Raw genomic sequence first — 19398 nt, 5'->3', positions numbered from 1 at the left:
ACCATAATCATGAGGAGTCAATGGCTTTACAATGATGTAGCAGAGCATCACTGCACTCCGAGGAGAAGACTGGTACTGTATGACTGTTGCCATGTTTACTCTTGCATTTTAGTATTTATATTTCAGTACCGTGTACCTTGTGTATAGTTACTACCTTCTTTGCCGCTTGTGACATTTGTTGCAACAAGGGGCACCATTGTAAATTAGACATTGGTCTCAATTTCAGACAGATCTGGTACAGTAGCTTCTGCTACTAATTGGACACTGGCCATATAAGGCAATCGCCGACAGGGCGTGCAGGAAGAGACGGCAGGGGTGCTACTGTGGGGGCTGTGTGTGTGCGGTGTGTTTTTATGAACGGGAATAAGGAAAGGCACGGGTCCACGCCATCGGTCGGGATAGAGGCGCCTCGACTGGGCAGTGCTGGTGAACGGAGAGGAACAGGAGGAAGTGAGTTACCGACGGTGGAGGGCTTCCCGTACAGACGAGGCGACCGGCGGGTGTCGCCAGATACACTACGTCGTACTCCTGATCTACGCAGCGACCGGGTTAAACCGGTCGCGTGTGTAAGTATTGCAAAACGGCGTACTGTCATTACCAGACCTGCTAGAACTGTCGCCGCTATAGGCTGTTAGAAACAGGAAGACCGCCTTCGCTTTTGTGATTTCAGGTCCGAAGGGGGACAGACGCCGAGCGCTCTCCGGCTTGGAAACAGACTGCATCTTTCATACACGCACACACACACACACACATTTCACCCATGCTAGACTGCTGTTTTTTTGCACTACGCTTGTTTGCACACTGCCGTATTGCACATTTTGTAGCTTCAATTATTTGAAGAGTTATTGGTTTATTTAGTTAGTTTGGCGCCATAGGGTTTTGTATTTTGTAATTTAGCATATTTGTATTAGGTTCTTATAAATATAATTTTTGGTTATAATAAATATATATATATATTTCTACATTGATGAACGGTTTCAGTGTCAGTCTCTCTCCTGCCACGTAAAGGTTGTTTTGCTTTCACCTGGTATATGATTGATTGATGTTTTTTATTTTCGTGTCGTACATACAGGTGTATGCCCAGCCCATGTGGGCTTACAAGACACCTGGTATAAGAAACGAACCTATGAGTATCCCATCATGCGTTTTAATTTAAATGGCGTCACCCGGGGACTTTAACCTCGAAAACAAAACTGGCGTAGTGGGCAAACAATTGGTCTACTCTTTACTTAAGTTGGTTTTACAGTAATCATGCACTCTGCACTTTATACGGTGCAAACCAATTAAATTATTGCTGCCATTCTTAACGACTGAAATCGGCCACCGTCACATGTACAGTACTAGTATTTGTTCATAAAGCCAATAGCCACTGTCAGCTGTACATTACTTCTCCGACCACTTCAATTGTGTAAACTACCTACTTACTTATACACCTGCATATAACCCACATAACATACAGGTGCATATAATCCTTTTTACACATCTATAGATACTACAGTTACTTGCACTCCGGTTGGATGCCAAACTTAGTTTTGTTGTACTGTACTTGTATTGCTGTATAATGAACACACACACACACACACCTTCAAAGCCTTTGGCATGGACAATGTGATCTGCCACCACATCCACCGCCTCAGAGCCCAGGAAACAGCCATCGTGGGACTTGAGGTGGACTCGTCTCCGTTTCACCTTCACCGAGGACCTGAGATGGGAGATGAGGCTACTCCATATGGAGGACAATTGGACCGTCATCCTAATGGTCATCCCATGGTCTGGTAAGAAAGAGAGAGAGAGGGCGGGTGGGAAGAAGGAGGGATGGAAGAGCTCATATTTCATTTTACTCCACCACTTTATTGTATTATCCGTCCGTTAATGTCTGTCCGCTAATGTCGCACCGGTAACGTCCAAAGAAAATTCCTTGTATGTGAAAAGTATACTTGGCAATAAAGACCTTTCTGATTCTGATTGAGTAAAAAGTGGGGGGAAAGCGAGGACAAGAGGGACTTGAGAGGAAGGTGAAGAAAGAGGGAAGCAAAATGCTTCGAGTAGTATGCAGTACTATACTTGATTGAAAACTTTATTAACAGATTGCAGAATGGGTACAATACAGTACGGCTCAATACACACAACTGTTAAGGGGATGCAGACCAGAGAAAGACTTTCGTCTTGTTTACATCAGGTCCCCCATTGTCAATTCATCAAGACATTTATATACAGTACTGTTTCATCAAGACATTTATGCATACAAATATACTGTTTAAGAGAAGGATCATAAAGAAATATATATATACATTCGAAGGGGAAGAAACTGTACACTGGAGGGGTTTGGGTTGGGGTTTGGACATTTACCGGGGCCAGTAGTGCTCTTTGAGAGCGGTTTTGAAGGAGGGTAGGGATTCACATTATTTTACGGCTGTGGGTAGGGCGTTCCACATTGTTGTGGCACTGTGTCTCAGTCAGCAACATTAGAGTTATTATCACATCTTAAAATAAATTAAAAATAAAAACTTAATTTATAAGTATTCTACCGACCAAATTTAACTTTAGCGCTGCGTCTGTGTTGTTGGGAAGATTGATTTAGTTGAAAACACCATTAGCCTTCCTTAATTGATAATGAATTCAACACATGAAGGGATGGATGAATGAATGAATGAATGAATGAATGAATGAATGAATGAATGAATGAATGAATGAATGAATGAATGAATGAATGAAAACTTTATTAACAGATTGCAGAATGGGTACAATACAGTACGGCTCAATACACAATTGTTAAGGGGATGCAGACCAGAGAAAGACTTTCGTCTTGTTTACATCAGGGTCCCCCATTTTCAATTCATCATATGACACACACGACATACAGATAGACAGTAGGCCTACTGCTACATCTATACATATACCAGATTTGCAAATACAGTACTGTTTGTGATACTAAAAACTGAAAGGTGTGTACTACTAGGCCTACTTTACCTGGAGTGCTCGGACACACACTCAACTTCTCTTCGAGATTTAACGCAGCAGCCAACTCCCGGACGGAGGCCATTCTCCAAATTGACGTGCAATCAGAGTGAAAAGAAGAGAAAACAAGGAAAAACACCACCTTTTTATTATGGATGTCGCCGACAAATGAGGCCGCTAGATGGAAGCAGTGAGCGACAAACATGAACACTGCAACTTAACTGCCTGACTTCTGATTCTCGAAGACACTCTGACGTCACGAGACCGCCGCCATCTTTGGTATTGGGGGTAAACAAACGGATTTCTACCATCAAACGTATGCGTTGAGCTCCGTTTTTATTACATATTTTTATCACATTCTTGTTCATTTCATAACCTTTTCATATCATTTGTTTTGAAAATAGTGAGGCCAACGTGGCATTTCGCTATTTTCGAAAGCCTTTCTGGTGATTCTAAAAGTGCATGTTTCCCCCCCAAGCCAAGCCATAGACGTGATGCACTTAGACAGAAAGTTAAACAGACAGGAAGTTGACTCCGAGTCCTAAATAATGGACTCCTCTATTAAAGACAAAAAACGAGTAGGCTACTTGTGCTGATAAATATTACTGTTGAACTTATTTATATATATTATATGTCCTATAATCCTATAATAATAATAATTTCTAGGTCTCACTTGCATCACGTGGTCCCGTTAGTTCAGTTCCCCTCGGATCATCTGAACAACAGACACTGCAGTGCAGCAAGGTTGGTGACAAAAACAAAGAAGCATTTGTTTTTATTAACTCAAGTTAACAACAAAAAAACGTTTCTGTGTCGCCCATTAATTCAACTAAGCTCAAAGTTAACCGTTATTATCTCAATTTGTCTAACCACCACCACACCTTTTCTTTTGACAGATGACACTTCCTCAGTGTTGTTAGCTAACACTCTACTCTAGCTAACACTATCCAGCTGTTAGAGAACAGATAACGTTTTAGGGCAACATTTTACTAAAGTCAAGGATTTCTGTCAGGATCTATGGGTAACAGTACTGTATATTTGCATATCATATGGGTACAACAATACAGTACGGCTCAATACACACAATTGTTAAGGGGATGCAGACCAGAGAAAGACTTTCGTCTTGTTTACATCAGGGTCCCCCGTTTTCAATTCATCATAACATATGACATACAGATAGACAGTACTGCTACATCATGTATGTTGTGTATGTCATAAATGTCACTATGAATTGAAAATGGGGGACCCTGATGTAAACAAGACAAACTTATTTCTCTGGTCTGCATTCCCTTAACAATTGTGTGTATTGAGCCGTATTGCAATCTGTTAAATACAGTTTTCATTCATTCATTCAAGGTTGTTCTTCTTACAGGCCTCTCAACATAAATGGTGTGTACGTTATAGTTAGAATATTTTATTATGTCTCACTAGCTCATTATTTCCTAACAGTTATTTTAATATTAGTTTTAGTTAAAACGCGTTCTGTTGATTTGAGGTTAATGTTAGTAAGCTAACCAACTAACAGCATTATTGTTACACCAACCAAGGAAACAATTACAACAAGACTGCACTACTAGGCAGGACAGTGGTTCTCTATGAAACCAGCTTTTCCACAGTGTTGGATACTTCAGTAAAAAAAGAAAAAACAATATTAGGCCCAAAGGCTATTGGAATTTTTTTCCTGTAATTATTAGACACTCAGATTCCTATAAGCTTAACTGTTTACTGCATTTAGACAATAGCTGAGCTGATATATATATACTGCCATATTACATCACCTCAGGGCTCTGGTTAGACTGTCTATTCCTCAGTACATTGCAAAACAATGGGGCATATGATATAACTCAAACCGAAAGGTAATATAGACTATGAGATCCCGTTTTATGGATGACTTTTAATTTGGCTTTTCATGGCTTAGAGATATGTGGTTAATACCTGCTCAACTGGATCAGAGGGGAGGCAAATAAAGCTATTGTGGTACCCTCCCTTCACACACACACACACACACACACGCACACACACACACACACACACACACATTTTGCTCCTAAACACAGTAGACATACCCTTCTCACACGTTGCTTGTATTGCTCTCTCGCACACACACACACACACACACACACACACACACACACATACTTCATACTTACAAACACACTTACACTGTCTCATACACATTCACACACCTCCCCTCTCAGCCTGGGGTCACAATGTCATTTTATGATAGTAGCAAATTCTAGCAGGGATCATTTAATTCCCCTAGGTGATTGATATGGGCATGGGTTAAATGGCAGAAAAAAGCTCTCTTCTATTAAGAGATCATTGGCTAGTGGAGACCTCCCACTTAAACAGTCAGTCACATTCTGTTGTTGTGTGTGTGTGTGTGTGTTTGTCAGTCCCTCTGTGATGATGAGGGGGCAGACAGTAGCAAGAGGAGCATCCACAGGTCAAATTAAATAACTTATATAATTTAAAAAGGTATGACAGGACAATTTGTCCATTCACTGTTATTGCTCTGACCCCTATTAGGCCCAGTGGGCAGGTTCATTTTAACCTTGATGGCTTGCCGGGGTGCCATCTCCTCTATGCAGTAAAGTAGTATCAAACTGGGGGGGGGGGCGTGGGTTTGGGAGCATGATGGTCATTTCAAAGCCATTAAGTTAAATTGTAGTGACTAAGAAACATTACGAGCTTTTAATGTGATAGCCTATTATTTCCAATCAAATAATCTTGCTGTAAAAAGTACAGATGAGGAACTAGCCTAATTGAAAGCGTATCGAGGGAAAAGTGGGACCATTGCTATTAATTGCATAGCCTGCAATTTCTATTAACCTTTTTAACATAATTATCTTTTCTTTATCAACATACATAGGTTATGGTGGTTTAGCCTGTAAAGTGGGAGAGCAGAGGACGTCCTGGACCCTGGTCTGCCCCCGCACAACTAACATGGATCACAGTGCAGACCCTGGGAAACTCCCCACTGACACGACAGTAAGTCATGGCCGCAGACAGTGGAAGAACAAGACTTGTAACGTGCATAAGCCATTTTGTTTTATTTAGGCCTTATTTTCGATTAGAACTATTCTTTTGCTCACAGAAATGAACATAATTTATATAAAAGCTGAACAATCTTTGTCAAAGTTTGTCTGAGGGAAGCGACAGTTGTGATTGGAGGATCAAGAAACGAGGGCAGGTCTTAAGGTCCATTGAGAAAAACAAGTGACGCACCATGATGACACAAGTATTTTTGAAAATTTTGAAGCATTTTTGACGTTCTATATATATATATATATATTATATCAATTACAGTGAGAAAAGGAAAGAATTAAGAAATAACTTAATGTTGCAGGGCACCAGTGATATTGATATGGTCAAATTAATACATTTATTGTATTCATTGTTTGATGTTAGTTAACAATTTCCTTGTCCTTTCTGTAGACAGGAGGATGTAGATTTGAGCATGAGCTGTGTCTGTCCTACGCCCCTCAGCAGACGGACGTCTCTCTTCATGTCCTGGAGTTCAGAAGCGGTTTGCTTGCGGCTGTAGAGGAGCTGCACATTAGAAGGGTGTGTTGGCAACTTATCATAATCTGTATAAGTCAAAATCTAAGGTGCTCTGTTTGAAAACATTGGCCACTTAGTATATGACGGTCAGATGATCCATTGGTAGGGTTAATAATATCCAGGCTAATGTTGTTAAAAAGTCCTGTCTGACATTAAAAGCCTCTAGCCTCCTCAGGAGAAACATGCGCTGTTGGGCCTTTTTGACTCATGTCCGCATGTTTTGTGAAGGACAGATGGTGGTCGATCTCAGTGCCCAGGTACTTACAGATCTCAACCGGTTCCACTACCTGTCCCTATAGCTCTCTGGTCTTACTGATGTTCAGTTCCAGTGAACCAGAGGACTATGGTGTCCACATAATACAGGGAGCGATCATCTGTCAGAGGGGCCACCCGGGCCATGTCATCATCATATGAAGAAGAGGATGAGTGACAAGACACAGCCCTGTGGGACCCCAGTATTTAAAACAGTTGCTGGATTTAAAACCATTCACACTGATGTGTTGGGGTCTGTCCTTTAAATGGATTTAAAACCCCATAATCCATAAAAACAGTGTTGTGCTGACTTGGAGGCAGTGCAGAAGTGTGTTTGTGTTTACCGTATTGAAAGCAGATGAAAAGCCCATGAATAAAATCCTGACATAATGCGTTCGGAGAGTCAAGGTGCCTATCCGCTGTATGCAAAAGAGTTAGGTTGGCATCCTCAACCCCCCGCTTCGCCTTGTAGGCAAACTGGAGCGGGTCCAGACCTTTCGCCCACCATGGTGGTACACTCCCCAGTGACCACCCTCTCTATGCATTTGCAGAGGATAGAGGTGAGTGCCACAGGCCTGAAGTCGTTCGTGGCCTTGGCGTGGGTTCGGCATACTATTAACAGTAATAGGCCTGACCCTTCTGGGCATAGTGTTTTGATTTCATTGTCAGAAAACTTTCCATATAATTATTAGTTACAGACAGTGATTAGGCTGGAGGCCAGTGATAAAAGCACAATAAAAAAACATAATATTTTCAGGAATGTTCACTTCCTCTCCGCTTCATACCATTACTTACTGAGAAAAGCCCAGACGCTTATGGCTCTTCTTGGCCAAGTCATGGGGAACTGAGAGCAGGGTAATTTCGTAGGAGTAGGAGGGGAGTGGGTATTACAGAGTCATCGGAGGAGGCGCGCAGCCCCTTTTGGCCTTCTGGACAAGGGCCAGCTGTGGTTGATGCACATCAGGATGAGACACTAACTGAAGAGTAAATAGAAAGTACATTTGTTTGTAAAAAGATAAATAAATAAATAAATGTATTTTAGCCTCCAGCAAGCACTTTCAACCTGACATCAAAGGCTGGACATGTTTAAAGGTTAGAGGAGCAAAAATAAACAGTTTGTGGCTCATTGCCGTTTTTTCGTTTTTATAGTTATGGTGGTGTTTTCTGGGACTGGAACACAAGGCGTTAAATCAATGTGATCCTCCTCGGGCACTTTGTAGTTGTGGCGTTTATTGGGTGGAGAGGTTAAGAAGCAAGAGGATGTCATGATGATGCGGGACATTCCTGAGCAGGTCAAATTCCACTATTTGTTCTTGCTTTTTTTAATACGGGGCCCAATGTCGAGTCTCTGAGAATGTGGCATGGTAGTATGCCTAAGCCTAAACGGTAAAGCAGTACATGTAGGGTTGCAAATATGCAAGTGTTATGCACACAATATGCAAAAAATATATATTACGTTAAGTAAACACTAAGGTCTTTAACAGGTCAAAGAGTAGTCAAGCTAGTATACTACATGTAGTATGTAAGGGCCATTGATGGTAATTTTACAGTACTAGAATATACTTTAAAACACCCCTTTTATATTTTAAAATCTAAATGTGCAATACAAATGCTGAGCTGTTGAGATATTTATCCATCCCCATTAAAGAGAAATACAGTATCAAATTATCACGTTTTGACAGATATTTACATTAGGCTATTCTTTTTGAAGCGTGTTGATAAATGTATTGATTTAGTCACAAGGCAATAGACTGATGAAAATCAATGACAGGCTTCCGCACAGTCAATCGTCAATTTCTGGATAATAAGGTGATGCATACATTATGAGATATTCAGGTTGTATAAGAGATATAGGCTTTAATAGTGTAGTCACTATTGTAGTGCCACTACCTTCAGCCCCTAGTTCATCTGCAGTTTCATGTTTTGATTTACATCATGGATAACTATATTTAATAAAGCCTTTTAGTGCTTTTGTAAACTCACTAAACACACGGACACACACACACACACACACACACACACACACACACACATAATTATTCCTCAGGAAAAATAACAGCTTTATCTTCTGTGCACTTCTTTTTAAAGTGCAGTGCCACGCTGGTAGCATAGTTTAATGGGAACTTATAAAATGAACTCACTGAGCTGACTCACTCACTCCCACATGCAAATAAAAAAAGAAAAGAAAAAAAAGTCCAGTGTGGATATAGAAAGCAATTGACTTTTACCTGTTTTCTCCGGGGGCAGAGGGAGGATAGGGATGGCTCTCCACGAATATCCCCTCCCCTCTAACGCTCCTCTCCCTGGTAGCTTCTCCAAAAGATATGGACGGATGAAGCGGAGACACTGGACGGTAGAGTTCAGGCTCAACTCTAGAGATTTATAATACGGGGAGCTACATATTTAGTTATTGATGGTTTCGGTGGATGATTCTGAACCTTGCTGGATATATATTAAGTACACTACCATCCATTGCTTAATGAAAATGTATTAGTTATTTCGTTATTTCCCCCCGACAGAATAATGTTTTCACTTGATATGCACTATTCTTATTATTTCTTTAGGAACATTTTAAATATGTGACATATACTGTGTGTATATATATATATACACATTTACTTTTTCAGGATGCAGAGACACGTTATGAGGAACAGATCAGCAAGCTGGTGCTAGAGAAACAAGAGCTAGAGTGGCAAAAGGTACGTTTAATTTGCCATGAATTAGTTGGCCTAATTAATTGTTAGGTACCGGTAGTTGCTTTTTTACTTAAACCTTTTTCTTGTTGATTTTGTTTCTACTTTTAATGTACTTAATTAGCTTAATACTTAATGTGGTAATCGTCATACTGTACATTAAACATACAAAAGTATTAGCATTTCATTAATTGCTTATCATGAATCACTTTGTTGTTTTCTCCTCTTGTATTGCAGGAATCCTTGCAACATCAAATTGACACAATGGCAAATCAGCATACAGAGTCTCTTGCGAGTGTTAAAAAGCAGGTGACTATTTAAGCTAACGCTTAGCAACGTCTCACTATAAACTTCCTACTTATAATGGAATGATGTTGTGAATAATCCTTGCTTTTTTATTAAGTTTCAAGCCAAAGTCAGAGGTGTTGAGGATGAAAAGGTATGAAGATGTTTTACATGGTTTCATAATATGATTCATATTTCTAGTGGACCAATTTTATTATTTAGGCCATGTCCACACGTACACAGTAAAAGTAAAAGTACATTCGAAATACATTTTTCACCCCTCCGTTTGAAAAAAATATTCCGACCACACGACCTCACGGTTATCAGTATTATTGTGGTATTGTTAAAATGTGCTGAAAACTTTCAAAAAGTACTTATACAAGTACCAAGTTTTATATTGAAAACTCCAAAAAGAATTAGCTATCTTCTGTGTTTTTTTTGAGTATATGCATTTGAGTATATGCAAACATGCACAATTGACATAAATACAAATCTTAAAGGTCCACATTTTAGTCCTTTTCAACAAGTTAATATAGCGCTTTGAGGTCCCCTAAACATGTCTTTAAAAAATTTAGCTGAAAGAATCTGACCACTCAGATTATGCATAACAGCCTCTATACCCCTGTGTTTCAGTCCTGTTCTCAACGGGCTGTTTCTGTGCTTGTTGTAACGAGCGAGCCACTCCTGCACCATCTACCAGTGGTGAACAAGCCTGTACCGTCAAACTAAATTCAGATCTAACTTTCAGACTAAATGTTGCAGATCAAATATGATCAAGATACAGCAATAGCATAGCGATCTTACCGTTAAAATCTTTGTCAGAAAGATCTTTTAGGTTCAACTTTAGGTAGAAAAGAGGCGGCTGGGTGGCGCAGCGGAGATTGCGCTCGTCACCAATGCAAGAGACTCCGGTCTCGAATCCGGGTGTCAGCATTGCCTCCGGCTTGGGCCGGCCGTCATACTGGCTCAATTGGCAGAGTCAGCGGGTGGAAGTCGATGGGTGGTAATCTGGATGTTGTGGACAGCGACTCCTACAGGTCGGTTGAGGGACGCCTGCACAGCAGAGACAGGAAATGGCGGGGGTAGTGTGAGCCTCCTACACGTTACACCTCGCCAATGAGAGTCCGCGCTGGCAGGTGAAAAGATGTGACAGGCTGCCTCCTCGTGTACAGGAGGGGACACGTGATGCAAGGCTTCTATCCTCCCTACAACCGACCAGTGGGGGGCATATGCAAGCAACGTTCAAGACAGGGGAGGGGAGAATTGGAAACTCGAAATTGGGATGGGAGAAAAAATAGAAAATAAGGAGAAAAAGTGGATAAAAAAAAAAAAATTGGTAGAAAAGATAAGATTTACGTACGAGCCAGCATCTTGTACATGTGCATTTGATCAAGATATCTCCGCATGCACTTCCACGTGTATACGAGGTCTCCGGAGCTCTGTCTCTGTTCCTTTATAATTTCATTGCAAAACAAACCCATGTTGCTTGTTGCGTCTGGGAAACTGTTGCTAACATCTTTGGTTAATGCTGAACAGTCTACTCTAGATGGTATTTACTGTGAGTTTTTCAAAGCACGGTAATCAAACACGGTTTTAATGATAATTAAAATCTGAACAATATTACTAACCGGCAGGGAATTTTACCATGGTTATCATTAAAACCAGTAACCGTTTCATCCCTACCGTCCACACAACAACGCAAAAACGCTCGCATGAACTGACCTGATGGCAGGCTGCAGGGAGCTCTCCATGGTTATGATTGACCTGATGGCAGGCTGCAGGGAGCTCTCCATGGTTATGATTGACCTGATGGCAGGCTGCAGGGAGCTCTCCATGGTTATGATTGACCTGATGGCAGGCTGCAGGGAGCTCTCCATGGTTATGATTGACCTGATGGCAGGCTGCAGGGAGCTCTCCATGGTTATGATTGACCTGATGGCAGGCTGCAGGGAGCTCTCCATGGTTATGATTGACCTGATGGCAGGCTGCAGGGAGCTCTCCATGGTTATGATTGCAGAGAAAATACTTCGTTTTCAAAAATATCCATATGTGTGGACATTGGTCATGACTTTTGCATTTTTCAAACGCTCTGTTTTAGCTCAGTTTCACCAGCATACAGCTGTTTTATATACAGGCAAAACAGAGTTCTAAGAAAATCTCCACCCTGGAAGGCGTCTTTGAAAAGCTCAGTTTTCAGTGACCTAAAACTCTGTTCTCTGCCAAAATGGGAAAAAAATACGAAGTTTAAAAAAATATATATGTATACGTGTGGATGGGGCCTTAGTTACTTAATCGTAGCGCCTGTTCCTGTTCAGTTTTCCCATGTGGAATTTCTAGTTAATTTTGTTATTATGTTTTCCTGAGCAAAGCAAAATGCACTCTGATTGATTGTAATGTTACATTTCAGGGTAGACATCAGCTGACCGCCGAATTAAAAGACAAGGAGATCAACAGCCTGAAAGAAGGGCTGAAACTGTTACAGGTAAGGTTCTAAAACACACAACTCTTCCCCTCTCACGCCCCATTTTGTTTTCAACAAAAGATAAAGAGAAGAAGAAACATAATTGAATTCACAGAATCTCCCGCCCGATATCTATCTTTCAGTGTTGAATTTGCCCATTTGAATGCCTATAGCACTGGACAGTCATGTCCCTCTATTTATTCTCATACCATAAAAACAGTTATCGTGTGACCGATCCTCAGACTCCAGGGCTTATTGTATTAGTGTGTTGGCCTGACACCGTCTGGGGCATAGAGCCCAAGTCTTTAGGCCTGACACTGCGGAGGTGATATATTGCCAACCCCACGGTCCGCTGCACTTTAACAACCCAGCCGCGCTATTGAGACAATAGAGACTGTTTTTGTTATTCTATCTGGGAGACGCTCAATGCGGTGCTTGGCTAAATTGAGGTCTGATTGTGTTCATTGCCCAGACATGGTCTGGTGGATTTTCTTAATTGAAGAAATAATAATAATAAATAAATAAATTAATGATAATTTGGATCAAAGTCATTTGATTGCTGTGCAGCTCAAGACGTGATTATGTTTAATTTTAAAATGTATTACCTGATTTGATATGGGTCCTTTAATGTGTAATTACATGTTAATGCTTTTATCATAACCGTTGACTACCTTTGATATTACCTAATAATTGTTTTGTTGCCGTCGCTGTTGTTGTTGTTGTTTGGTATATTAATGAAGCTGAGTGTTTTTAAAATGCTCAAGTGCAACTCATATAATAGGGTTTGATTTAAAGACACAAGTGACCTACATTTAGAACAAGCATTTGAATAATTAAATAATCGATAATCAAAATTGTATTTGAATTTATCAAAAGTCTATATGTTTATTTGTTCAGCTGTTTAACCCTCTAAGAAGCCCATTATTTGACATTTGTGGACATGAATAAATGCTTTTTCTTAAAGGAACATTTCACAATTGATATAATATAATTCAACCTCTGAATAGTTATATTATACAACCTCACTGTGCCTTGTATTGTATTATATTTATCAATTTTTACCTTATTTTCTAGCACTCGCTTGTATTTAAATATGTTTTAGTTAAGTATTGTGTGATTTTGTGTGAAGGGCGGACTAGCAAAGTAAGATTTTCATTGTATGGCAAACTGTCTGTTTAACTGCACATGACAATAAACAATCTTGAATCTTTTTTTTTTATCTACTTTTTCTCCCCATTTTTCAATTTTTCTCCCATCCCAATTTCGTATTATCCAATTCTTCCCTCCCCTGTCTCGAACGTTGCTAGACCATGCCTCCCACTGGTCGGCTGCAATGTGGACGAAGCCTTGCATCACGTGTCCCCTCCGGTACATGAGGAGGCAGCCGTCGCATCTTTTCACCTGAACAGCGCGATCTCTCAGTGGCGAGGAGTAACGCGCGGGAGGCTCACGCCGCCCCTGATACTTTCCTGATTCTGCTGTACAGGCGCACCAACCAACCTGTAGGAGTCGCTGTCCACAACGTCCGATCCCCACCCCCTAATACTGCCAATTGTATTAGTATGAACGACCAGCCAAGCCGGAAGCAACGCAGAGAGCTGGGCTCGAACCCAGTGTCTCCTGTGTTAGTGGCGAGCACCTTGCCCACTGCGCCACTTAGCCGCCAACAATCTTGAATCTCTTGCCATACTTATGCCCAAAAAAATCCTAAATGTCTGTTTGGCCAAGGAGCTGTGTTTCCAGGCTACCCAGGAACGACATGTGCCCTGCGGCCTTGAGCAAGAGTTGGGAAGAGAATGAGCAACTCAGACTAACTGGGTTGAAAAGCTTAATACTTAATACTTAATACTTAAGTCTTGTTTTACCAAAACTCTTTTAAATATCCCCCTCTCCCCCTCCCCCTACCCACTGTAGTCTTTCATAGTGCACAGTGCACACAATATATTAAAATATCATATTTTGCTCCTTATTTATATATGCTCTGAAAGCTATTTCAGGAAATGGAGACAGCCTTGTCAATGAAGCCTCATACACCTGCATTGTTTTGTAACTGGAAGGTTCCTTTTAAATCAAATCAAATCAAATTTATTTGTAAGGCCCGACAACACACGTTAATGTCCCCATGGGCCGGACACGTCTTCTTTAAACAAGTCAAGAAGAAACATAACAATAAGTCAAGAATAAAACAAGAACACCATAAGGTCCAACAAATTTAAAATAAATGCAAATAAATGAATGATTGCAAGCACTCCCAGACATCCCCCACGCGAAGGTAAGGAAAAACTCACTAAAACCTAACAATAGGGAAAAATGCACCACAGGCAGTGTGGAGGAGAGAAACCTTAGAAGGGCCATTCAAGGGGGGATCTTCCTTCTTAGATGTCAGTGATAGTAGTGTTGCAGACTAACAGTTGGTAAGCATGCACTCATGTGTGTAGTGAAACACAGATGAGTGCATGCAATAGCAACTGAACATTTTGAAAAATTAAAGATAGAGCTGATAGCGATAGCAACTGAACATTTTGAAAGATTAAAGATAGAGCTGATAGCGATAGCAACTGAACATTTTGAAAGATTAAAGATAGAGCTGATAGCTAATTTATTTGAGGCACAGGGGCACTAGATAGTTTAGATACAGTGTACTGTAGATAGAGATCAGGGATTGGGGAAACTACTAGTTTACCAAACGTCTATAGCTACTTCACAATGAAATAAGTAAATCTGAACTACTCTTTTTTTTTATCCACGTTTTCTCCCATTTTCTATATTTTCTCCCATCCCAATTTCGTATCATCCAATTCAACCCTCCCCTGTCACGAACGCTGTTTCTTGCCTCCCACAAGCCGGCTGCAATGTGGACTAAGTCATACATAGCACAAGTCCCCTCCGGTACTTGAGGTAACAGCAGTCGCATCTTTTCACCTGCGCAGCTCGATCTCTCAGTGGCGAGGAGTAACGCGTGGGAGGCTCACGCTGCCCCCGACACTTCCTGATTCTACTGCGCAGGCGCACCAACCGACCTGTAGGAGTCGCTGTCCACAACGCCCGATCCCCACCCATCAGTTTCCCACCCCCTAATACGGCCAATGTGTATTACCGGTAGTACGGACGACCAGCTAAACTGAAAGCAATGTGGAGCGCTGGGATCAAACAGGCGATCCCAGCGTCTCTGCATTAGTGGCGAGCGCCTTGCCCACTACGCCACGTAGCCGCCCCAATCTGAACTACTCTTAAAAAAAAATTGTAAACATTACGTCTTTGAGTAAGTAGTTCAACTACATCTAAATTATTACAATCTGAGTCTTGACTGTCATCGGTACATGGAGCAACAACCGGATTGACACAGAGTGAAGGTGTGTTTGATTATGTGACCAGGGCACTTAACACACTCTGAGGGGGTGTTTTTCAGGAGAAGACTGAGCAGTTTTTTAGAATAGAATCATGAAACTGCAAATTCTTTAGGGATTTTTTTTTTAACCCCCAATTTAGTCGTTATGCCAATTCCCTTCCTGGTCGTTGCGCGCATTGCCTCACTGTCGGTCTGGGGAGGGTGTAGACCAGGGGTCGGCAATTAAGTTTGGGATAGGAATATTCCATTGGTTCTCCCAGCGCACGTGACAATTTCTAGCATTTCCATTGGCTATAGTGACAGACATAGATAATGTTTGTGGAAATACAACAAATCTACGAAATAGGGCTGGGTATCTCCACTGATTTCCCAAAACGATTCCTTCTAATTCACAAGATCCCGAATCGATTCAATTTTTCAGATTAAATTAGATTCCGATTCACAAGGTCCCAAATCGATTTCCAATTAAATTAGATTCAATGCTATAACATTTGAATGGTTCAAGGAATCCTCTAACATGTTGCATTGTTAAAAATATCAATGTTGGGTGCCCCAGTGGCGCACCGCATACTGCCTCGCAGACCTACACGGCCGACCCAGGTTCGCCTCCCGCTCCCGGACGGATTTGTCGCATGTCCTCCCCCACATCTTCTCCCGTTCTCCCTCTCCTCTGTCGGTCATGTCCTCCCCCACATCTTCTCCCGTTCTCCCTCTCCTCTGTCGGTCATGTCCTCCCCCACATCTTCTCCTCTGTCGGTCATGTCTGACCAATAAAGCTTGAAAAACGCTAAAAATAAATCTTAAAAAAAAAGATATATCAATGTTTACATTAATAATTGACTCTCAAGCAGTTAGTTACACAAACATACTTTTTATTGGAACATTGCCTTTTGCATATGTCACGCCTGGGTGATATCTCGGTAAGTGGTTTCGTAGATTTGTTGTATTTCCACAATACATTTTTTTGTATTATTATTTTCTTTTTAAGATCGATCTTGGGATTTTATCAATCAATAATCGCTAGTGATGCACGATATATCGGCCGCCGATATAATATCGGCCGATATGGCAGTTTCGTCAGTTCGAGCCCAGCGCTCCACATTTGCTTTCAGTTTAGCTGGTCGTCCGTACTAATACACATTGGCCGTATTAGAGGGTGGGAAACTAATGGGTGGGGATCGGGCTCGCCACTAACACAGGAGACACTGGGTTCGAGCCCAGCTCTCTGCGTTGCTTCCGGCTTGGCTGGTCGTTCATACTAATACAATTGGCAGTATTAGGGGGTGGGGATCGGACGTTGTGGACAGCGACTCCTACAGGTCGGTTGGTGCGCCTGCGCAGTAGAATCAGGAAGTGTCGGGGGCAGCGTGAGCCTCCCACGCGTTACTCCTCGCCACTGAGAGATCGAGCTGCGCAGGTGAAAAGATGCGACTGCTGTTACCTCAAGTACCGGAGGGGACTTGTGCTATGTATGACTTAGTCCACATTGCAGCCGGCTTGTGGGAGGCAAGAAACAGCGTTTGTGACAGGGGAGGGTTGAATTGGATGATACGAAATTGGGATGGGAGAAAATATAGAAAATGGGAGAAAAAGTGGATAAAAAAAATTAAAAATCAAAATATCAGTAATTTCTGAAAATAAGTTACAAAAGTAAAAAAATTATGCGTTTTGGAAAATAGCTCTTTATTTGATTATCATAAAAAAGTGTTTTCTATACAGAGATATCGACATCGGTAAATATCGGTATCGGCCAGAACAGCAATATTAATATCGGTTATCGGTATCGGCCACAATTTTCATATCGGTGCATCACTAATAATCGCTAATTCAAATGAAGATCGATTCAGAATCGGGAAATCGATTTTTTTTAACCCAGCCCTACTACGAAACCACTTACTGAGACATCACGATACCCAGTCCTACTAACTAACCATATGTTGCAGAGAATCCTCTGTTGCTCTGATGGCGTCCTGATCTGCAATGCTAAGCTATTTTTTGACAACCAAAATTCTAAATCCCCTGCCGTATCGGAGAGAGAAATGTATATTAGAAGGCCTTGTTCATTTGGACCACAGCTGCATAAACACAGACGAAGCTAGGAGCCATCTATTAATACTCCATTCATTTTCCTATAGCCGCAACAAAGACCAGAGAGACGGGAGCAGACGGAAATATGTCCCCCGTGAGACGTCTATTGTCGTTGATATACATATATGCATTACAAACATTTGTGAATGAATTAAATTCCTTCTTTGTGCAAATGTGCATTGATATACTGTAAGCCCCCATACCTTTCATATCTCATTAACTATTTGTCGTAGAGACTTATGGAAGGTGTCACTGAACTCAGTATACCGTAATTTTCTGACTATAAGACGCCCCCTTTTCCCCCCATTTTTCGACCCTGCGGCTTATATAACGGCGCGGCTTATATGTGACTCGACGTGACCAAACCCGAAAATGTAAAAATCAAAATATTGCTTTTTTTGACTGCATTGAAATGTTATTTATCTGTTCCCTTATTTGCTAAACTTAATACAACTTGTAAATGAGTTAATTCTTGTTATTTGTCCGACATTATTGTGTCCCAATGCTAATTACATATGGTAATTAAACATTAAAACACCTGCGGCTTATAGTCCAGTGCGGCTTATATATGTACACATCATTCAATTTAGCTGCTGCAGCTTATATTCAGGTGCGCCTTATAGTGCGAAAATTACGGTAGATGGTATAAGAACAACTCTACCCCTGCCTCTTTGTCTCTCACCCACTGACTACATGCCCTAATGGGGCGTGCATACTCCGAATGCCTTGTGGTCCCACGAAGACCGAGCACCCGTCATTATGCTTTTAACACATGTGTACTGGGGTAGTAGACCCTCGTTGTGATTGTAACGTCACTAGAGCTAGCCATGAGCATGCTGGTAGAATAGACCCACAGTTGACTGTAGTTAGCAAAGCCAAGATACATAGCATGCTATAGTCACTAATGTTACTACTCAGTTCCGATGCTGTGTTGTATCAAATGGAACATAAAATAAATAAAATCACTGTAGCGTTGTCCAGCTAACACTGTTAATGTTAGCTTGTTAACTAGTACAGTCAAATGGGGCTATTTCACTAGCATGCTACAGTTTGAGTAAAATGTACTCCGTTTGAGTAAAATTTACTTTGCGAAATCTACTGTGTAGTGGCTAGGTAGATAGCTTGGTTTCAATCATATGTTTCTAGTCCTGACCTGCTGATAATAACATTATAAGTTATAACAGTTTGAGACCCGCAAGAGGCGTATAGTAAGACGGTGTAGTATAGCCTTTATTTTCAGATATTAATATTTTCAGATGGGCCATTGAGCAAATTATTTAACGGTAGCTCATTGTTGGTCTAGTACAATCACAAAGAGGGTCTATGACCGTAGTACACAAGAGCATCCTGACATGCTCGGTCTTCGGGTATTCTGGGTAATGTAGTCCTGCTTTCATTGATCTATGATGCCGCCTGGGCTGGTGGAGATTTGCGCTCTACTGAGCCATTTCTGACTTTGACCCGGGGAGTTAAGGCCTCTGCATGCTACAGAAACTGCGAAGCAACTGCAACACAACATCGACAATGCAACAGTGTTGCAGACACTCTGCCTTTATGCTTCTGCAACATCGACGCGCAGCCTATGATGCAACATTGTACCCCGGATGTGCGGCGCGCGCCCAGCCCCGCTGCACACTCTAGCAATTACATAACGGATTTCCCTTCTCAACCATACGTTAGTATAATAATAGCCCTGTTTATGTTTGTTTTCGCTTGTGTTCTTGTATATAGTGTAATATAGTTATATC

The 19398-nt window shown here is 41.3% G+C and overlaps 1 protein-coding gene across 1 annotated transcript in view; it reads right to left on the bottom strand.

Moving 5' to 3' along the window:
- Window positions 1–3043, bottom strand: part of LOC311229457 (uncharacterized protein) — a gene marked incomplete at both ends in the record, with an annotated part of 29402 nt that extends 26359 nt beyond the window's left edge. Inside the window, 2 exons of the mRNA XM_084315538.1 lie at window positions 1578–1772; window positions 2971–3043. Of these exons, the coding sequence (XP_084171664.1) occupies window positions 1578–1772; window positions 2971–3043 (268 nt within the window). The remainder of the gene's footprint in view (window positions 1–1577; window positions 1773–2970) is intronic.
- Window positions 3044–19398: the final 16355 nt, after the last annotated feature.

Source organism: Notolepis coatsorum, assembly GCF_963971535.1.
Source record: "Notolepis coatsorum genome assembly, chromosome: 6".
NCBI lineage: Eukaryota > Metazoa > Chordata > Actinopteri > Aulopiformes > Paralepididae > Notolepis > Notolepis coatsorum.
Note: the sequence above shows the minus strand (reverse complement) of the source record. Positions and strands in the feature narration are given on the sequence as shown.